At 42.7% G+C, this 21,181-nt stretch overlaps 1 protein-coding gene across 1 annotated transcript in view; it reads left to right on the top strand.

The window, feature by feature from the left end:
- The window catches only part of LOC136580440 (dystrophin-related protein 2-like), a 121,482-nt gene that overhangs the window by 34,828 nt on the left and 65,473 nt on the right, over positions 1-21,181 (top strand). Inside the window, exons 12-18 of the mRNA XM_066581017.1 lie at positions 172-246; positions 3,560-3,761; positions 9,122-9,207; positions 11,471-11,628; positions 14,225-14,391; positions 16,508-16,619; positions 18,087-18,223. Coding sequence (XP_066437114.1) covers positions 172-246; positions 3,560-3,761; positions 9,122-9,207; positions 11,471-11,628; positions 14,225-14,391; positions 16,508-16,619; positions 18,087-18,223 — 937 coding nt within the window. The remainder of the gene's footprint in view (positions 1-171; positions 247-3,559; positions 3,762-9,121; positions 9,208-11,470; positions 11,629-14,224; positions 14,392-16,507; positions 16,620-18,086; positions 18,224-21,181) is intronic.

Raw genomic sequence — 21,181 nt, 5'->3', positions numbered from 1 at the left:
ATCCGCAGCAGCTCGGGTTAGCTCTGGCCTGGAAGACTTGCTGTGGATTTTTTCTGCTTTGAGTGAATAAGGGTTTGCTAGAGCCCCCTCCATTAACATTATACTGTACTTTGTTGTGGAGTTTATATTATCTGGTATAAATAATTGTTTTTTCTCTCTTGCCTTTTTTAGGGGATTTAAATAACATAAAATTTTCTGCGTACCGTACAGCAATGAAACTGCGCAGAGTTCAAAAGGCACTAAGATGTAAGCACTAGTGGTATCTTTAAAATGGTGTAAATTTGAGTGATGGACACTATATTTATCTATTCTTAATATATTTCGTATTAATTGATATAATTTGAAGCACATTTATTTATTTTTTACCAATCTGACTTCTTATTTACCATTTGCTATTGCTTATGCCCAGAATTATACAAAATATATTAGGAAAATGCATGCATTTTTAAAAGTGTTGTACAGCTGTAAACTGTCCTTAGCATAGGCCATCAATAGTAGGTCATCGGGGTTCTGCTGCCTAGGAGCCCTGCCAATCAGCTGCTTGTCAGACAAGTTCACTTGTGCACTGAGCTGATTCTACAGGAAGCAGAAGGCTCTGTTCCTACTACAGTGGCGATCCATGGTATTACAGGCAAAGTTCCCATTGAAGTAAATGGAAACCTTGCATGTAATATCAAGCCAGGCCACTACAGTGAGAACAAATCTGTCGTCTTCCTGCAAAAATCAGCTCAGTACATGACAAGTGGGTCAGTTTTTGATGCAGCCTTTCGAGCCAAAGCCAGAAGTGGATCCAGCAGGAAAAAGCATACGTAATTCCTTTAGATTTCCCATTGCTTTTGAATAGACTTCTGCATCACAGAAGGGGAAATCAAGAATTAAAAACAATCACAGAAAATGGCCGTTACTTACTGACTGAGGAGTGCATATAGATGCATCCTCCTCTCACAATGCAGGTACCTGACTACCAAATGGAGGAGCCAATAACACCTGTGAGGGCACCAATGAGACACCCACTCACACTGCCTCCTGATAATGAGGGGGGGTGGGTGCTTGGTGTACACTCCCACACATAGTGGATACAGGGTGCCAGACCATTCTGATATATGTAGTTCACCATGCAGACCAGCAACCTATTAATGACGCCATGATAATTCAGCGGGTTGCCCTGCATATCCATCAGTGAAGCACATTGGTACTGCCACCCTGGGCTCCCCCTGGAGTCTTAATGCCACACTGCATGTGAATGATAGATAATAAATGCAAGGCATTGTTTGGATGTTGGCCAAGATACATGAGCCCACTAACCACTTCACGGTTCCTTGCGTTGTAGTGGGTCCCTACACTAATATAAATGCATCACAGAAGGGGAAATCAAGAATTAAAAACAATCACAGAAAATGGCCGTTACTTACTGACTGAGGAGTGCATATAGATGCATTCTCCTCTCACCATGCAGGTAGCTGACTACCAAATGGGGGAGCCAATAACACCTGTGAGGGCACTGATAATAACAGCCACTCACACTGCCTCCTGATAATGAGGGGGGTGGATGCTTAGTGTACACTTCCACACATAGTGGACTGCATGGTGAACTACATATATCAGAATGGTCTGGCACCCTGTATCCACTATGTGTGGGAGTGTACACCAGCACCCACCCCCCTCATTATCAGGAGGCAGTGTGAGTGGGTGTTTTATCAGTGCCCTCACAAGTGTTATTGGCTCCTCCATTTGGTAGTCAGCTACCTGCGTGGTGAGAGGAGGATGCATCTATATGCACTCCTCACCCAGTAAGTAATGGCCATTTTCTGTGATTGAATAGACTTCTGGCTTCACTTAAACAAAAAAAATTTCAAGCGCGAAAAACTGAAAACTAAAGTGTTCGAAAAAGAAAAACTGGGCGTGAAAGCTGGCTCAGCGGTTTCACATGTACAGTGTTATTTTGGAGAAATGCCACTGCAGCTTTTGGAGGCAGAGCTTAGAATTATATGTCCTTCCTTTGTGTTTCTCGTGCCTTTTGATTTATAAAGTGCTGCAAAATATGTTAGCTCGATCTATATTAATAATCCACTCCTAGCTTTGGCCCAAAAATTGCATCAAAGCTGCAAGTGGTGTTCTTTCAAAAATTGCCTTAAGGCTAACTTCACACAGGCGAGCGCGATATGGGGTTGTAAATCCTGCAATTTATCGTGCTCCCCACCATGTGAAATCCCCAGGAATGCAAGGAGTTTTCATGGCAAAACAGCCTCGTATCACTTCAGGAAAGAAGCGATCCTCCTCCGCGGCTGTCACAGCTACAGCAGAGGATTGCAGAGTTTCTCCCATTGCTTTCAATGGGGTGGCGCTGCTGCGATGTGAGATCACGCAACTAGATAGAACATGCCACGATTTGTTTCTTGCATTGTATTGCGGTGCTATGCAGGAAAATATTAATCATGTGTTTGACCGCATTCAAAAATGGGGTTTATATTTGTGCATCTCGCCATACACAAATCGCGCGCGATTTTGATGTCCATGTGAAGCCAGCCTAAGGGTATGCTCACATGGCAGGATTACCCACACAGAACTTTCTGTGCATAAAACCTCAGCAAAAATTTGCAGCTACCCTGTTTTCCTGAAAATAAGACCTGCCCCAAAAATAAGCCCAGGCCTATTTTTTTTTGGGGGGGGGGGCTGGAAATACAAAACCCTACTTTGAAAATAAGCCCTAGTTACACTACATTAAAAAAAGAGAATATGTTACCTAGCAGGCTCAGTCCAGGTCCCTTCCACTGCTCTCTAGAGGTTCAGAGCGTTCCCGCAGTCCTCAGCCATTCATACAACACCACTTCCTGATTATGGGATTCATAAATCCCACCTTCAGAATGCGATGGCTGTGTGAGCGTCTAAGGACTGTGGGAAGCACTTCGGAGCTGTGGAGAGCAGTGGGAGGGACCTGGACCAAGCCTGCTAGGTAAGTAAAATAAGACCTAGTGTCTCTTTTATGGCAAAAATTAATATAAGACAGGGTCTTATTATCAGCGAAACACGGTATGCTGCTGTGGATCTGCACAGGGATTTAACCCTGTGAATGTGCAAAATCCTTGTTGTGCAAATAAGAAGTGATCTGCGGTGTGTAGAAGTGCAAGTGCATATTATGCAATGCTTATTTTTGTGTGGATCCACACCAAAATCCATTACAAAATCCCCATTTGGTGCAGATTTTGATGCAGATATACAGCAGATTTCACCCTTTTAAATGAAGGTCAGTAAAGGCTGGTGTGGATCTGCACCAAATTTACAATGGTGCTGTAGAATTGAACATAGATTTTGGTGTGTGGTTTCTCCTGAGGAAAACCTGTACCAAATCCGCTACATGTGAATGCACCCTTATAAACTGTTATACAGGGACTGTTGGACTGATCTTTGCCACTTTCCCCGCCCTTCTATTTTATATACCTTGTCCTTCTATTATTCCATCTTAATGACTTATCTATTCCGTCTTTTTGCCCTTTCCTTCCATTTGTTTTACTTCATTCTTCACTTTTTTCATTTCTTCTTTTTTCATCAACTCTTTTAGTGGACTTAGTCACGCTGCCCCTCCTATCTCAGATACTTAGTTGTGACATCCTGCAGTCTTCAGATCGTTCTCTCGATGTTCTTGATGTCATTCGGTGTTTGAGTTCACTGTATGAGCGATTAGAAGAAGAACGTGGACTTTTAGTCAATGTGCCATTGTGTGTGGACCTAGCCCTCAACTGGCTGCTAAACGTCTTTGATGGGTAGGCATTCACAAATACTTTCTTGATGTGCACACCATAACATACCGGTAACTGTGACTTTCATTAACCACTAAAACCTTCAAGCCATTTGCTGTTGGACCAATATGTAAGTTTACAAACAAAAATAATTCTATTACATAATATAAATCAACTGTCTGCTACTTAATGGGCAACAGTCACCGGGTTCATGCTGCCCATGTTAGCATGAACTTGGGGCAGGTATGTTTTAGGGCGCCCAGTGGGTGGGCGCCCTTATTCTGAAATACCGTGGCATTTCAGATTAAGCACACTTTGAAGTTTGACTCTAAATTAAGTTTCAAGTCACGAGGGTGGTGCCACTCCAGCCTCTCCCCACCCACATCATGTAGACTGACAGCTCTTCCCTTTTGTGTATGGGGAGAAAGCTGTCACTCTGCGTGATGTGGGCAGGGAGAGTCAAACTTCAAAGTGTGTTTATTCTGAAGTGCCACAGTGCTGCAGAGTAAAACATGCATGGGGCACTGTGTAAACCTGCCCCAAATTCATGCTGCCAGGACCATGGGCAGCATGAACATTGTGACTGGGTCCCTTTTATGATTTTTACAAGAAACTGTGAATTCAGTAACAAAAAACCCTAATATGTAATGATATTTATTTTATTTCTATCCCTTAACTCTGCTAACTGCATTTCATGAGCATATTTCAAACTATATCATTGCCAAGAAATTTCTGACACTCATGGGGGGGGGGGCATTTTTTTTTTATTGAAAAGAGTAAAGTTTGATGCTTAAAGCCACTAATACTCAACCTTTGGCAGACTATAGTCTGACATCGAATGTCACAAATAATCTTCCACAGCATTCTTTTATCCCAAAATGGATGTATTTGGGCTTGTCATCAAATAACAAGTCCTATTACAGCTATGTTGATGGATAAATAAAGGAGTTATGGTTTTTTAAAAGGGGGGAAGGAAAAAACTAAAACGGAAAAACGAAAAAAAAAAGCTTAGTCACTAAGGGGTTAATAGCGTTAAAAAAAATTTCTGAGGTATCCAAACAGGAGCATTAGAAAAAAAATGCATGATTTTTGGAAGCAACATCGTTTTTTTAATTCCATTGTATTTCATTGAAAGAATTTTAAAACCTTTTCAATGTAACATTATCGGAGGACCTTCCCTCCTTAGAAATGGTTTATAAACATTTGAAACAATAGCAATAAACATTTCCTTCCTATCACATTCTGGTCAATATTTCAACAATTCTTGCTAATAAATCTTCAATTTATTTTTCCTTGAAATAGAAGAGTTGTCTCTGGGGATTGATTCAACATAGTTGTTTTAACCCCATCAAGGACTGGCCATTTTTCAGATTTTCATTGTCATTTTTCTATCTCTGGATTCCAAAAGCGATGACTTTTTATTTTCCTATTATGAAAGGTGTAAAAGGGTTTGTTTTTGCAGATGAGTTGTAAGTTTTATATTCAAATGTTTTTATTAACTTTTTGAAAACAATCAAACAAGAACAGTAAGGCTGGGGTCACAAGGGACGGAATTCCTGCAGGATTCTCGCGGAATGGCTGCAACAAAAAAATGCGAGATTTCCGCTGGAAAAGCGCAGCTTTAAAACCCACAGTGTTTAGCCATGGGTTTTGGAGTCATTTCGCCGTCGGCATTCCGCTGCGGCTTTCTCTCCCCTTAGAGAAGAGAGAGGCCCCTGCGGAATTGACAAAAGAATTGACATGCTGCGGAATTGAATTCTGCGCTGCATGTCAGTTTTTGTGCGGCTTGGCCGCAGCGTGTGGATGAGATTTTTGCAAAATCTCGTCCACTTTGTTGGTTGATCCCCAGATAAGAAGCCGTGGGCGAAATTGACATGCGGACTTTCTGCATGGAAATTCCAGGGCAATTCTGCCCACCTAAGGCTAAGTTCACACGGGGTGGAATTGCCACAGAATTTCTGTGCGGAAAGTCTGCACAGCAATTCCACCCGCGGCTCCTAATCTTGGGGTTAGCCAGCAAAGTGGACGAGATTTTGCAAAAATCTTGTCCACATTGCAAAATCTCGTCCACACGCTGCGGCCATGAGGCGCTGAATTCAATTCTGCAGCATGTCAATTCGTTTGTTGTTTCTGTAGCGGCCTCTCTCCTCTCTATGGGGAGAGAAAGCTGCAGCGGAATGCCAACAGCCAAACCGCTCCAAAACCAACAGAAATCTCGCGTGTTTTCAGTGTGGCGTTTTCACGAGAATTCCGCTGGAATTCGGTCCCGTGTGACCTCAGTCTAAGAAAAATTTAGAATAGAAAAATTCTGGTATAGTTTTACAAATGTATAACAAAGTTTGAGGGAGTACCCAGTATTTTCGATGTCTGACAAGAAAGGAAGGTGTAGTCTGTGTCCTGTAGTACCTGACAACACTTATAGGTACAGTAAAGCTAGAGTCTAGAAAGACTCATGGTAACACTGACATAATGGTCAGCTCCTTTCCCATAGTACCCAGGAGACCTAACAGAAAGAGAATAGAATTTCCATCCTTCTTCCTTGTGTCCCATAAAGGAATAAGCAAAGAAAAAATATCAAGGCAAATAAGAGGGGATGGAGATGGGTACTAATTAGGTTAAGTTCAGGTATAGGGCAAAGAGGTCAAGAGGACATTATTGTTTCAGCATATACAGTCAAACATTTTGAACATTGAAACCCCAAATCCTATAAAATTCTCTTATCCTCAACAAAAATTAATCCTAATCTGGAAAAAGATCATGCTTGGCTACGACAGGCAGACCACAGGGGTGTCCGGCATTCCCATTTCTCTCCCACAAAACCCCCAAATTTTGTCTAACAGGATTGGTGGACCCTGCAATTAGATTAGCTCTTCAAACCAAGTTCTCAGATGGAAGCAGTCGCTAATGGCTTGTCACGTTTGTCTGGGCAGAATGGCGATGAAGATTTCCAGACTCTCAAAGAATTGTTGTACTTGTGCTTCTTTTCTAAAAGACATGTCTACACAGTCTGTTCTCATCAAATGTGAAAGCTTTTCTAAAAACAATCAAAGTGGAGGCATAAATGGGTGGATCCATATGTGGAACATAGATTTAATCCCTGCAGCCAATACCATATAGAGAAGTTTTCTACTTCCCAAAGTGCAAGGGGTTGTATTCACATATCCAAAACAGCCCATATAGGGTTATATAGGATGTGGTTTGCTAAATACGTGATGGCAAAATTAGCTATTTTGCACCAAATATCTGTAAATTAGGGCATTGTCATAAGCAGTGGTGTAGGTCTGTTCCCACTTGGTTGCATTGAAAACAGTTGGGTATATCCCCAACCCTGTGGCGCCTAACTGGGGTACAACTGGAGATTCAATTCTATATATCAAGTGGGAGAAGGAATGTGTAACTCTACTTCGGTGTCCTCAGCAGCTTGGTTATTGTCAGTTCTGTAATATATTTTGCCGATTTAGCTATAGTTGCCTGAGAGTGGCTGTATTCCAGAGAAAAAAATATCTATATATATATTTTTTGTAAAATAGGGGCCAGTGCATAATGGTCACTCGAAGAGCAGAATTTAATTTTACCTGTGTTAGAAAGGAAAGAACATGAGCTATATAACTTCTAGCCTGAATGTATGGAAATAATGTCATAGATACACCAAGGTATTTAAGCTTAAGATTTGTAATTGAAATTGCCGCCTTGGTTGTTGGCCTATCAGTTGCATTTTACAATGGAAACCAACACTAGAAAACATCCTCCAGCAGCATCAGTAGAAAAGTGGCCAAGTGCTCCACCACCATTTACGGTCTCCACTAAATATCCAAATACACCACGGCAACAGACTTCAGATCTCGGTGCAGAATCTGCTTTATTCCATGTCTTATAAAATCCTTTTATGTACATAGACATCTCTCTTATTATACAGTTTTTAGTATTATTGGTATAAATGTATATCGGGAGTTATTTGTCAAATCTAAGTGTAAAGGAAAGTGGACCTAAAAAAGGAGAAACCTCACTGACTTACTAACGAGAAAATAGAGGTCCCTAAAACCCTATCTCACAGTATCAATATACCCATGACAGTAGTCCAGGAAAGACATGCGAAGCTGTGCTCTCTGTATTGTATGCCATGCAAGCCAATCAGAGCAGTCTCAAACATTGACTAATTAGATGCCTTTTCGGTAGAACTGTTCCCGAATTCAAAGAGTCTGAATTTAATGCTTTTGACAATGGTGTTTCTTGTATACACCTATCAAACAAACCAAAGGTGCAAGACTCAAGAAAAACCATATATAAAATCCAAAATGTATTATGCATTTATCAAGAACAAAGCTGGAAACATACATCTGAGGGCTCTTCCACACGAGTGTATATTAGCCCACCGTTTTTGTGGTTGGCCTATACGCTTTAATCTGATGCATTGGATTCCAATGCATCAGATCACATGGCCATATTCCCGCGACATAAAAGCGCCCATTCGGGCCAGTATCGGGTGCTTTTACGTCAGGCCCAAAAGATAGTCCTGGAACTATCTTTTGTGCTGGAATACGTCGACCGCTGCATGGGCTCCTGTGTCCCATATGACAGCGGCCGGAGAAGGAAGGAAGTTTAGCAGCATGACTGCTAAACTCCCTCCCTCTTCTCTCCTCCCCTCTGCCTGTTTGCAATAGGAGTGGACGGGGCGGAGCTACACGCCACCCCATCCCGCCTCCTCTCATTGCTGGCTGCAGACAAGGGGAGGGGGCAGGAGTTTAGCTCTGCCCCTCCCATTACAAACAGCCAAAGGAAAGGAGAGAGGAGGTGAGCCGGCGAGGGGAAGGGGCAATGGCATGGCGGCCTTGGCGTATATGCCCCGAGGCCCATGCCGTCTCAATGGGCACACAAACATTAGATTTGTGCAACTATTCATGAGATTTTACTCCTTAGATCGTAGAGTATATCGGCCGGCCATGAAAACGGCAACTGATATACGCTCGTGTGAAAAAGCCTTCAGACATTAAAAACAATACATGCTACACATAAGGTGGGTCACACAACACTTCTGCACATGAGACACAAAAATACAGTGCCTAAATAATACGAATACTATATTTTTGTGTCTCATGTGGAGAGCTGTTGTGTAGCCCATCTGATTTGTAGCATTTATTGTTTTTAATGTCTTCTATGTATGTTTCCAGCTTTGTTCTTTATAATGCATAATACAGTTTGGATTTTATATATGGTATTTCTTGAGTCTTGCACCTTTTGGTTTCTTTAATAGGTGTATATATCTATAATCAGTGCTTTTTGACTCCTTATTTTGGAGTGGCCTTCATATTGGTACAAAAAAAATGGTGTATCTTGATTTAACCAAAAACAAAATCTGATAATAACTTATCCTTCCATTCATGCAGTGCTCGCGTTGGAAGAATACGGGCGCTTTCTTTTAAGGCTGGAATAGTGTGTTTATCTGATTGTGATGTAAAGGGGAAACTTCAGTGTGAGTATTACCGTACATTTCTTGGTTCCGAATGGTTGGTGTGGGTGATGAAATATTTATCTTTATGGAATATGTTCACTGTTACATTTAGGATATGTCTACACATTAGCAAATATGCTGTGGATTTTCTGCCACAGAGTTGCATGTGGAAAATCCAGTGTTATCAGGCTGATAAAAATGAACAGTGGAGTGTCAGACTTTACCTCCTTCTCTCAGGTCTCATCAACCTGCCTTAGGATGGGTTTCTGCAGATGGTGGCCATTTTGGTAATTTCCTAGACAACCGCTTTGGGCAAATCACTAACTGGATAGGACTTCTCAGCTGCATAGCTAGAGGTATAACCAGTAGAAAGATGCAGATTGTGATCCTGCTGTTTAGATCTCAGGAGACCACATGTGGAATATTGTGTTCAGTTCTAGAGACATCACCTACACAGAAATATTGATAAAATAGAACAACACTGGCTACAGAGATGGTGGAAGGTCTCAAGAACAAAACTTATCAGGAAAGATTTAAAGGGATATTCTGAGAATTTACTATTGATGACCTATCCTCGGGTAAAAAACAATGCCAGATTTGCAGATTTTGTTAATCTTGTCTCTAGAAAAATTGGAATCAAAAATGATCAAAATGTTATATGTTCATAAAAATGGGATACATTTAGGCTAGATTACATGCTGTAAAAAACAAGCAAATCTTAAAAAAAGATGTGTATAGTGTACAAAAATAGCAAAACATTAAAAAAATGTACAAATGTGGTATCGGAATCGTGCTGACATAGAAAATAATTCTCCAAGCTTAATCCCATTAAATGAAATTCAAAAAGCAATGATGGATTATCTTGTTTTTTCCCAATCCCCCTAAATAAATTTATAGAAGTTATACAATACATTATATGTGCTCCAACATAATGCCATTAAAAAATACAACTTGTTCCTCAAAAATAAGCCCTCATAGTAATACGACGATGACAAAAACAGAACAATTAGTTGGTCATTAAGACATAAACAGGTTTCGGTATTAATAATAACACTAATATTTTAGGCCTTAGTCAGACGGGCGTTTTTTCGCGCGATTTGCGGATCGCATGACGGATGCGCATCCGCAAATCGCGTGACCGGTGCGCGCAAGTCGCCCGCAAATCGCCCGAAAATCTGCTCCTAGCCGCGTTTCATTAGAAACGGGCCGGAGCTGTCCAGCGCATTGCATTCAATGGAGACGGCAATACAGCCGTCTCCATTGAAAGCAATGCGCTGCGGGCGAGCCCGGGATGAATTGTCGGTAAGGGCTTAAATATATAAGCCCTTCCCTGCAATTCATCCTAAAATGTGTAAAAATAAAAAATATCTATGTACTCACCTTCTCCCGGCAGCCGGAGCTCCGAGCGGCCGTCCTGCAGTGGCTGTGAAGGGGGTGTGAGTCAGACCTGCCCCCTGATTGGCTCAGCGCTGAGCCAATCAGAGGCATGCCTCACTCACACCCATTCATGAATTCATGAATGGATGTGAGTCAGACCTGCCCCTGATTGGCTCAGCGCTGAGAGGCAGCAGTCACTCACCCATTCATGAATTCATGAATGGGTGTGTGAGTGTTTTCAGCCTCTGATTGGTCAGGGCTGTGACCATTCAGAGGCAGATCATTCAGCAGGCGGGGATTTTAAAGCCCCACCGGCTGAATAGTGCCAAGGAGCAGTTCAGGAGAACTGACAGCGACCGCGGCTGGACTCCGGCTGCAGCGGAAAGGTGAGTATACAATTTTTTTTTATTTTAACACATTTTAGGATGAATTGCAGGGAAGGGCTTATATATTTAACCCCTTCCCGACAATTCACCCCGCGCACGCCGGCAGCCCATTGCTTTCAATGGAGCGGCTGTATTGCCGCTCCATTGAATTCAATGGGCAAACATCGTTCTTCTCTGCCACAGCTGTTACAGCTGTGGCAGAGAAGAATGATTTGTCTTCTATATGTTCTCAATGGGGTCGGCGCTGCTGCCGCCGGCCCCATTGAGCGCATATACAGAAGAGAACAGGAATCGCAGATCGCAGATAGGTGCGATCTGCGATTTTTTGTTCTATAATTTATCGGACGAGCGCATAAAAAGCGCTCGTGTGTCCGATACCATTGCAAAGCAATGGTTTTAAAAAATCGCCGGACGCATGCGCATGCGCAAATCGCGGCTAAAAACGCCCGTCTGACTAAGGCCTAAGGCCTAAGTCTGTATTACTATTATTATTACTCTAATGCAAAGTATGTTTTCCTCAGATTTATTTTCACAAATAGCAGGACCTGATGGAACTTGTGATCAACGGCAGCTTGGCCTTTTACTGCATGAAGCTATTCAGATACCTCGTCAACTAGGAGAAGTTGCAGCATTTGGAGGAAGTAATGTTGAACCCAGTGTCAGGAGCTGTTTTCGATTTGTAAGTGTACAAACATTTAGGCGGTGGTGGTGTATCTTGTCTCCACCATAAAAATGGGTGGAGACGTTGAATTGTGTTGTTGGGAGATATAGGGTACACCAACAGCTGCTTATTGGCTGGGCTCCTGTTTCGGCTGTGCCATGCCCTCCTTTCTCAGCTTAATGTGGCTTCCCTGCTGTGCTCTCTGCAATTCCCCTCGGCTGTGATAGCGTGGGACGGCTGCCGGTGTGTTTAGCAGCAACATCAGAACCGTGGAGGGAAAGGGGGACGGAGCAGCGGCTTGCGTACAAGTTGCCGATGCTCCCACACCTTCTCTGCATGGAGGAGGCAGCAGAGTGTTGTAAGGCGCTGGCGGTCCCCAGCTGAGTGGGGAGGGCAGCAGCGGGGGAGAGTGAATGTGGCCCAGTGAACTGACACATGGCACGCCGTGCAGAGTAGGGAACACTGACAGTGGGGCCACGAGCAGAGATGGGAGGGCAGGGGAGGACCACAGTGTCAGCGGAGCTGCCAGCAGCAACAGCAGAGGCTGACAGCAGCGTCGGGGCTGAGAGCCCATGCACCGCTGAGGACACAGCTAGCAGGGACATTTGACAGAGGCAGTAGGGTGGCGATGGGAGTCGAGACAATGACAGCAGCGGGGCGGCTTTGGTAGAGAAGATGTTAGCGCTGTTGTGGGTGTCGCCTCGCCCTCCCCTCCAAATCAACCCAGCAAACCCATGTCTCCACCCATTCTTCCAGTGGGGACAAGATGCTCCAGTACCCATTTAGGATAGGGCCATGGGATGCTCATTGCATCGTGAAAGATTGCAGCGCAGACATAGCATTAATTGCATGGTAAATTATTTTTATGACTTATAGGTATGAATTTACCTATTGTAAAATTAAAACAAGAACTACTGTAGGGTTGGTTTTTGCTGTAGGGTAAGAACTAAAAAGTAGAGTCCAATGAATGTAGTATGAATGAGAGAAAAAAAAGGTAATAGAAATTGCGTGGTTATAGTTTTGACTAAATGGTTTTAGTATTGAAACCCTAAGGTATTGTCACATAAAGTTAAGTTGTCCCATACACGCAGGAATTGGCATAACTAGGTGATTGGTGAAAGTCCAACCACTTGGAGTCTATTAATGGAGGTCCAGAGCTTTCCGCGATGAATGCAGTGGAGGTCGCACATGCACATCATCGCTCCATTCATTTCAGTGGGACTGTCAGCAATAGCTGAGTGTTTGAACTTGGTTATACCTAGCAGTCCCATTGAATTTAATGGAGCAGTGATGCGCATGTGTGACCTATATGTCATTCATTGCAGGATGTAGCAGACCCTGTTTTATTTTAAAAAAATAAATTAAAGCAATCAAAAACTCATGTATAGCCCAAAATAGTGCTAGTAAAAACATCAATTCATAAAGCAAAAAACAAGCCCTCTCACATCTCTGTAGAGAGAAAAATAAAATAGTTACAGCTACCCTTCGATTAGGCCATAAATAGTAGATCAGCAGAGGTTTACCACCCAGGAACCCTGCTGATTAGCTGTTCACCAGGCCAGTGTGGCTCATGTACATAGCTGATTTCTACAGGATACAGACAGCTCCGCAGTGAGAACGGTGGCCAGCCTTCGTATTACACCTATTAGTTTCAAGGGGAATTTTGCCTGTAATACCAAGCCTGGCCACTGCAGTGAGAAAAGAGCTGTCTGCTTCCTGCAGAAATCAGCTCAATGCACAAGTAGGCTGCTTCGGTCGATAGCTGATCAGCAGAGGTCCTGGCCAAAAGTCCCATGCTGATCAACTATTGAGGATCTCAATTGGCTGCCTGATTGGCTGAGTGCTGTGACCAATCACAAGCAGCGCTCAGCTGTCATTCAATGAAGGCTGGGCACTGCCTCTGATTGGTCACGGCACTCAACCAATTAGAGGCAGCGCTTTCTGGGGGCGGGGATTTTTCAATCCCCGGCCTCCAGAAGAGGACTACTGGGAAGGAGAGAAGAGCCAGACTGCTCTTCTAGATGAGTAAAAAATGTTTTTCCTACTTTTTTTTTAAAGCTAGGGCTGATTTTTAGGGAAGGTCTTATATTTTAAGCCCTTCCCCGAAAACCATCACTGCGGGGGTTGCCTGCAACCCAAGGCTTACAATGGGGCGGCATTAGCGCCGGCCCCATGGAAAGCAATGGATAGCATTGAGGACTTCAGCCACAGCTGTGACAGCCATACCAGAGGATTCCTTCATCCCCGCAGGGATGAAGGAATCCCCTGCCATAGCTGTCACAGTCCGTGATGTACTCCCTATGTTTTCAATGGGGCGGATGCTGCTGCCTCCAACCCCATTGAAGACAGTGAGCGATATCGCAGATTTTTCTTAGCGCTGCAAGGCTTGCGTGAAAAATCGCAAATGCGTATGAAACCATTGAAAATCATTGGTTTCATAATCATGCGTTTTCTCTCACATCGCAAGAAAACGTATCGCTAGTGGGTAGGTGCCCTTAAGTGCAAATGTGAAATTTTTAACTATTGCTAGAGCTGAGCATGGCCCTACAATTTTATGCATGTATATTATATAGATTCTGATTTCCAAAATGACGCTAGTGTTTTATTTTATTAGGGAAATGGAACATCTTTTCTGGAGTCGTCTCAGTTTCTTGAATGGGGAAGTCTAGAACCTCAGTCCTTAGTATGGCTTCCAGTTTTACATCGAGTGACAATAGCGGAGACTGTCAAGCACCAGACTAAGTGCTCCATCTGTAAACAGTGTCCAATAAAGGGATTTAGGTTCGTATATGTAGTCATGAAACGCGTAGGCGGAAAGGTCTGTTAATTATTGCTGTTTATATCCGGAAATAGACAATGCAAATTTATTAGTAATTTTTACTATTTCTAACATTTTTTGGAGCAACTGAGTGTTGTTTCTGCAATATTTGTTAAAACCCCATCCAGCAAAATGATATATATGTACATCATCAAAGGGGGTATATACTGATAAGTCAGCGAATTTGCAAATACAATCACCAGAGGGGAAATAGCGTGCAATTAAACTTTTTAAACCTTTTTTGAAATTAATTATTATTCTGAAATAAAAGTTGCTAATCAGTAAAAACATATGCATATTTAGTAGCTTGCATACACGTAACAGCCCATATAAAGTAATTCTTGTGCCCTTTAAGGTAAGTGGTGTACAAAATAGATAAAGAAACCGTGGTATTCCTCCATTATAGAAAATCATAACTACATATAAGATATGCCATATATGTCTGATAGATGCAGAGCCCAGCTTTAGGGCCCACACCAATATCTAGAGCAAGGGTCCCCCAACCCCAATCTCACCATACATCCAGGCAGATAATGAATGAAGAGAGCCATATGGTCAACCTCTCCACATCAATGAAGCGCCAAGGTGGTATCCCGATCTATGCTGGGCTCAGGCAGAAAAGTGGCAAGTGTGGTTTAACACTGATAAATGTAAGGTTCTGCACATGGGCAGAGGAAGTACATGTCACCATTACACACTAAATGGGAAACCACTAGGTAACACTGACAATTAAGAGGGCTTGGGGATGTTAGTTAACCGGAAACTTAACTGGAACAACCAGTGTCAGGCAGCTGCTGCCAATGCAAATAGGATCATGGGGCGCATCAAAGGAGATCTAGGGGCACATGATGAAAGCACTGTTCTTCCCCTTTAAAAGTTTCTGGTTAGACCACACAGAGAATATAGTTCGGGCAAAGATGGCCGAGGGGCGACCTAATAACTATGTATAAATATATCAGGGGATAATACGGAGATCTCTCCCATGATCTAGTTATACCCAGGACTGTGACTGTAACAAGGGGGCATCCTCTACATCTAGAGAAAAGAAGGTTTCTACACCGAAATAGAAGGAGGGTCTTTACTGTAAGAGCAGTGAGACTATGGAACTCTCTGCCTGTGGACGTGGAGATGGCAAACTCACTAAAAGAGTATAAGAGGGGCCGGGACACCTTTCTTGAGTGCAACAATATTGCATGTTATAGTCAGGAGGGTCGGTGATCCAGGAAATTATTCTGACAGATTTGGAGTCAGGAAAGACTTTTTCCCTAAAATGAGGAAAATTGGCTTTTACCTCATAGGGGCTTTGCATTCCTCTGGATCAACATTGTAGGATAATAAACTGAACTGGATGGACATATGTCTGTTTTGAGCCTAATGTTACTATGTGGATATTCCATAAATGTCTAAGTTGAATATAACCCTCTAAAGGTAGTCTGCCAGCAGTTATACTGATGCAGAATTGCTGAAAAAGCTATAAAGGGTCAGGGATGCAGAGTGTAATCATAGTTTTTATCAGCAGGGATAAAAGCACCTTTTATTACCCGGCATTACATGGGGCGAGTACTCTGGGGTGGGCCTTCTCACTGAAATGCTCTCCATTGAGCAGCTCCACTGCTTTGTCTGACAGTTATAGTGGTCTCCTGGTTGGATGCTGCAGCTGTCAATCACAGCAGTAGAACTACTCTAATGGACAGAGTGAAGAACACTTCAATGACAGATCCTGCCTCCATAGCACCGCAGTGCTGTTATCATAAAACAGTCATCCTAATCTTATGTATTTTTGATTTTCTTGTTAACGATAAAAATGAAGCATAAAACAAGCTATTCAGAGTTGTAAAGCTGGCCATACATATTCATTAGATCTACTTCAATACATCTGCTAGCAGAACAAATCTAATATGGATGCCCACATCTAATATGGATTGTTCCCTGGAGATAGAAGAGACAAGATATTCATTGTTCTAATGATGGTTAGAACAAGTCAAATACCTCTCTCATTACACAGCAAACTTTACATCTCCATTAGGGATTGTGTTACTCCCTGCGCTCTTCTTAACTCATTTATTTCTGGTTTTCCAGATATCGCAGCCTAAAACAGTTTGGTGTGGATATATGCCAGTCCTGTTTCTTAACTGGGCAAGCAGGAAAAGGAAACAAACTCCATTATCCAATTATGGAATACTACACACCGGTATATCAATCATTTGCATGAATGTTTATATTTCGTGGGAAAGATTTGAACATGCTTTTGCTTCAGTATTACAAATAAAGTATTTTGTAACTTTCTAAGCCCTCCCTCACACAGACGTTTGCAGAAATGCAGCATTTTTCAACACTCTGTTCTTTAGGTTTTTTTTTTAAATGCTAAAAAAAGTTTTTCCTATGACTATATCCATAGGTGTTAAAGTAGCGCAAAGGGGTTGAACTTTTTTCTTGTTTGCTACAAAGAACAAAGTTTAGACTTTTATGGATATGGCATTGTCCTATTCATTTTCTATTAAAATATTACATTGTTTATCCCAGTTGGTGAACACTGTTAAAGGGGTTCTATCATTAAATAAAAAAATTCTATACTTGAATATTCCTTCCTCGTCAGTCTACTTACCAGATCTTCACCTCGACGATCTTCTCCTGCAGTGCGGGGTAGGTCACCTCACCTCCAGCTGGCTGATTCCTCTCCTTCCTGTGAGGTTCCGTACATTCACAAGCAGTCATCTTCCTGCCAGCCAATGTACGTTATGTGACAGTTCACAGGCCAGCAGGGGGAGTGCCGATCTACTTCACTATTGCCCATGCGAGCTGTCTCAGCAATAGATTATAATTCCTTCCTAGTCAGTGAACGTTACAGCACAGGGACCTGACCTTCACTGACCCAGCCGGAAGAGAATGCGAGGAATGCAGCCTTCATAACAAGCCAGCCAGCGTGCCGTGAGGTGATCCAGAGGCACTGCAGAAGATCAGCAAAGAGAAGAGAAGATAAGATGGTAAGGTGACTGACAGGGAAGAAATGGGTATAGAATTTTTTTTTTTAAATGACAAAAATACACCATGCCAGAGTTGCATTTTTTTTTGGTTGCACTGCCTCTAAAGAAAAAAGTGGAATAAACTGTTGCATGTAGAAATGGAAACTACAGTGCACTCCGTAAAAAGGTAGCCCTCACACAGCCCCATCAATGAGAACAGTAAAAAAGTTATGGGGCTCAAAATATGGTGACAGAAAGTAATTTAGTTTTAAAAAATGTAGTAAAAAAAAAAAAAACAACTACCGTATATTTGGTATTGGCATAACCATAGTGGTCTGCAGGATAAAGTGAACATGTCATTTCCCCCCCACTATGAATGTGGCAAAAACTAAACATCCTAAAAATTGCAGCATTGCATTTATTTACATTCTACCCAACTTAATTTTTGAAAGTTTTTCAGTACATTGTATGGTACATTCAATGGCACCAACTTGTTCAAAAACCAAGCCCTCATACTGTTATGGAAACATGGCCTCAGAGTGAATGGAGCTAATTTATGAACTTTGTTATTATCAGCTTGTTTTGTAATTAGAATATAGAATTCTAAGATTGCGGATTACATATATGATAAATGCCTTGATGAACATTTGGGGATTGATTGCCTTCTATGCTTACATACATCATTCTTTTTTTAGACAACTTCAGGAGAGAAGATGAGAGATTTTGCAACCACTCTGAAAAATAAATTTCGGACTCGCCATTACTTTAGTCGACATCCCCAACGGGGCTATCTACCTGTGCAGTCCGTACTAGAGGTTGAAGTTACCGACACGTAAGTTACTCTAACTGGAGTTCCTTTAAAGAAGTCCAGTGTAACTCCTAGGCCATATTCACACGGCTGTGTCGTTGTGGTGTTCCCACGAAAATAGGGTGCAAAACACATTGTAAAGCATGTGTTTTAACCCTGCACACGCCATGTGTTGTTCTTGTCCGTAAAACTGTCAGTGGGCTCCTCTGGGAAATTGAGTATGCAAATAGGAGACAGTATATTGTCTCTGCAGTGCTTCCTATTGGAATGTAGCTTGCCTATAAATCAATGTTCGGGATTTTAGCAGGCCTTGCAACATGTATAGGTTTATATAAGCCCTTCACAGATATAGATAAAATTAAAAATGAATCTTTTATTAATGAATTATTTAAAATTAGGGCCACATAAATCATATAACAAACACTAACGGACATGGACTGACAACATGGATCACTATGTGTGACTCAGTGACCAGATGGAGTGAGGGTCTTAGTACCCCTCGAGTGTCCAGTCGGGTTAACCCCTATTGACAAAATTAGGGGACTGGGTCACTGGTTAATAGCAAAGTGTCACAGTAAGAAATAGGTCAGAGAGATCTTAGGTTTCAGGTCAAACGTATCTGTCAATACTTCATAGTTGGAAACCCCTCGACCATTATTATCGCTAAATAAGGATTATATGGTTGATCATAGGTATATGTTACACCATACTGGATAAAGCGTCACTCATGGTACGTATATTTCAACGTTCATGTTGGAGGAATAATTCCCCTCAGTGAGTAAACACTCAGATATTCATATAAGTGTTCCAACGTTAGTAACCGGGTAGTCAAGTACACACTCCAGCATTCATTAGCAGGTAGGTGGCTACTGGAGTGTTTTTCGGTGTTTTAACACTTTTTAACGTATTAGTTCAGAGTTGTGTATTGATATCACACAGTGAGTGACTCGTCACTCATGGTACGTATATTTCAACGTTCATATTGGAGGAATAATTCCCCTCAGTGAGTAAACACTCAGATATTCATGTAAGTGTTCCAACGTTAGTAACCGAGTAGTCAAGTACACACTCCAGCATTTATTAGCAGGTAGGTGGCTACTGGGGTGTTTTTCGGTGTTTCAACACTTTTTAACGTATTAGCTCAGAGTTGTGTATTGATATCACACAGTGAGTGACTGCTCAAGTATTTAGTGTACATATTTCGAATAGTCACTCAGTGATCACTTAAGCGTTCATCAGCTGAACGTAGCGAGATAGTCGCTTCAGAAGTGAGTGATCACTACGGTGGCTCTTCGTTCAGATGTTAGCTCTATTGCGAAGTTAATTTCCTATAGGGATAGGGTGTTGGCTCAACGCGTTTCTCCGTCCCTATTCGGGGCGGTTCTTCAGGAGCGGGGCTGAAGATAGCCCTACAATCTGTGTAATAATCCCTATGAATCCTATTATAGTAAATAAGACCCTTGTTTGTAGTCCCAGATTTTATAAAAAGGAAATAAGACAAGGTTCTCCTCCTATTGCTTCTCCCGTCTCGGTTCAGAGACTTAGCGTAAAAGGTCACTTTGCTAGGTACAATAGCAGACGGACCAATGGTAGCCTATAGATATATGGCTAGCAGTTTTACTAATTGCACTGAGACCAATTAGCATATATAGGTCTCACGGCAAGTATGAGAAAATTAGATATCTCAGCTCCCCATTCACAGAGGGAATCTCCAGGGACAATTCCTTCAAAGGCGCAATATGCGTCCAGCCCCAAGATATATAGAGCTAGACGAATAGACCCGTATGCTCAAGTCTATAGGTCCTGGATCAATACCCTATTGCGGCCTAAGCCTGTAAATTATTGTCAAATAGGGTTAGATCAATCCTCCCAGGCGCCCAAAAAAATGAGTAGGTAGTGCTGCCCCAGATGCCGCACAGGGCTGCGCAGCCCTACAAGTAAGGGGAGGTAAGTTGCGGGAGAAAGAGAGGAGAAGAGGTATAGTGCCTGCGGCTCTGATGGTGAGCGGCCGGCAATGAAGTCCCAGAGCTCACAGCAGGGATTAAAAAGGGTCATAGCTCCTCCTATTTCCGGGGGCCTGTCATTAATTAGCCAATAGGTTCCCTTGTGGGGCGGATTTGTGCTTATCAGGATACATAGCAGTGTACTACATCTGTCAGCACACTGCCTGTGTCACCTGTAGTAGTGCATATTATAGTCCGGATCATAGCTCTTCTGACCGTGCATCCGAAGCAGCCTGACGATTCACAGATATAAGGCTACGATCGGCAGCACGGGCAGACAAACCGCACTTCCGCGTTCCACGCTGGAACGCATGCAACGGTGCCTGGTGACGTCATCACGTACCGTGCGCCCCCATTGGACAAGGGAGGAGGGGGACGGCACCACGATGTCAGGCAGTGTTGGAGGCAGTGTCACTGGGCGGAGCCGGTACTGAGAGAGGTGTGTCACTCAGGCAGCCTGGGGGCGGTTTATCCGCTCTGTCGCTGCCTTTACGAACAGTGCAATGGCGCTTCCGCGTTCCACGCTGGAACGCATCATCCGTTGCGGGATGACGTCATCGCGCTCTATACACAGCGCTTACCCGAAGGGGCGGCAGCGCGATGTAGTCACTAGAAGACTGAATCCGTGGGTGGAGTATGCACGTAAGAGGTGTGTTTATGACGTAGGCAGTGTGGAAATCGTTGCACTGCTGTATCTCAACGCCCCCAAATGCTCGGTCTGTAAAGCCGATAGCAAATGGGGCACCGTTCAGATCAAATAAATAATAGAGATCTTGTTATCCAGAAGTAACCTCCTTAAGAGGGGCAGTGATGGTAGAGTCTGTATCAGGTTGCTATGAGTAACAGACTACTCATGGTAGGGAACCCAAGGTGTATATATTTCCCATAAAGTGATAGTTTCTGGGATGTTGGTTATATCAAGTATGTGTACCCCAAATCAGTAAATTGTAATGGTACGAATAGTAGTTTATGCATATAG

Source organism: Eleutherodactylus coqui, chromosome 10 (genome assembly GCF_035609145.1).
Source record: "Eleutherodactylus coqui strain aEleCoq1 chromosome 10, aEleCoq1.hap1, whole genome shotgun sequence".
NCBI lineage: Eukaryota > Metazoa > Chordata > Amphibia > Anura > Eleutherodactylidae > Eleutherodactylus > Eleutherodactylus coqui.
This window is presented reverse-complemented; position numbering and strand designations above follow the sequence as displayed.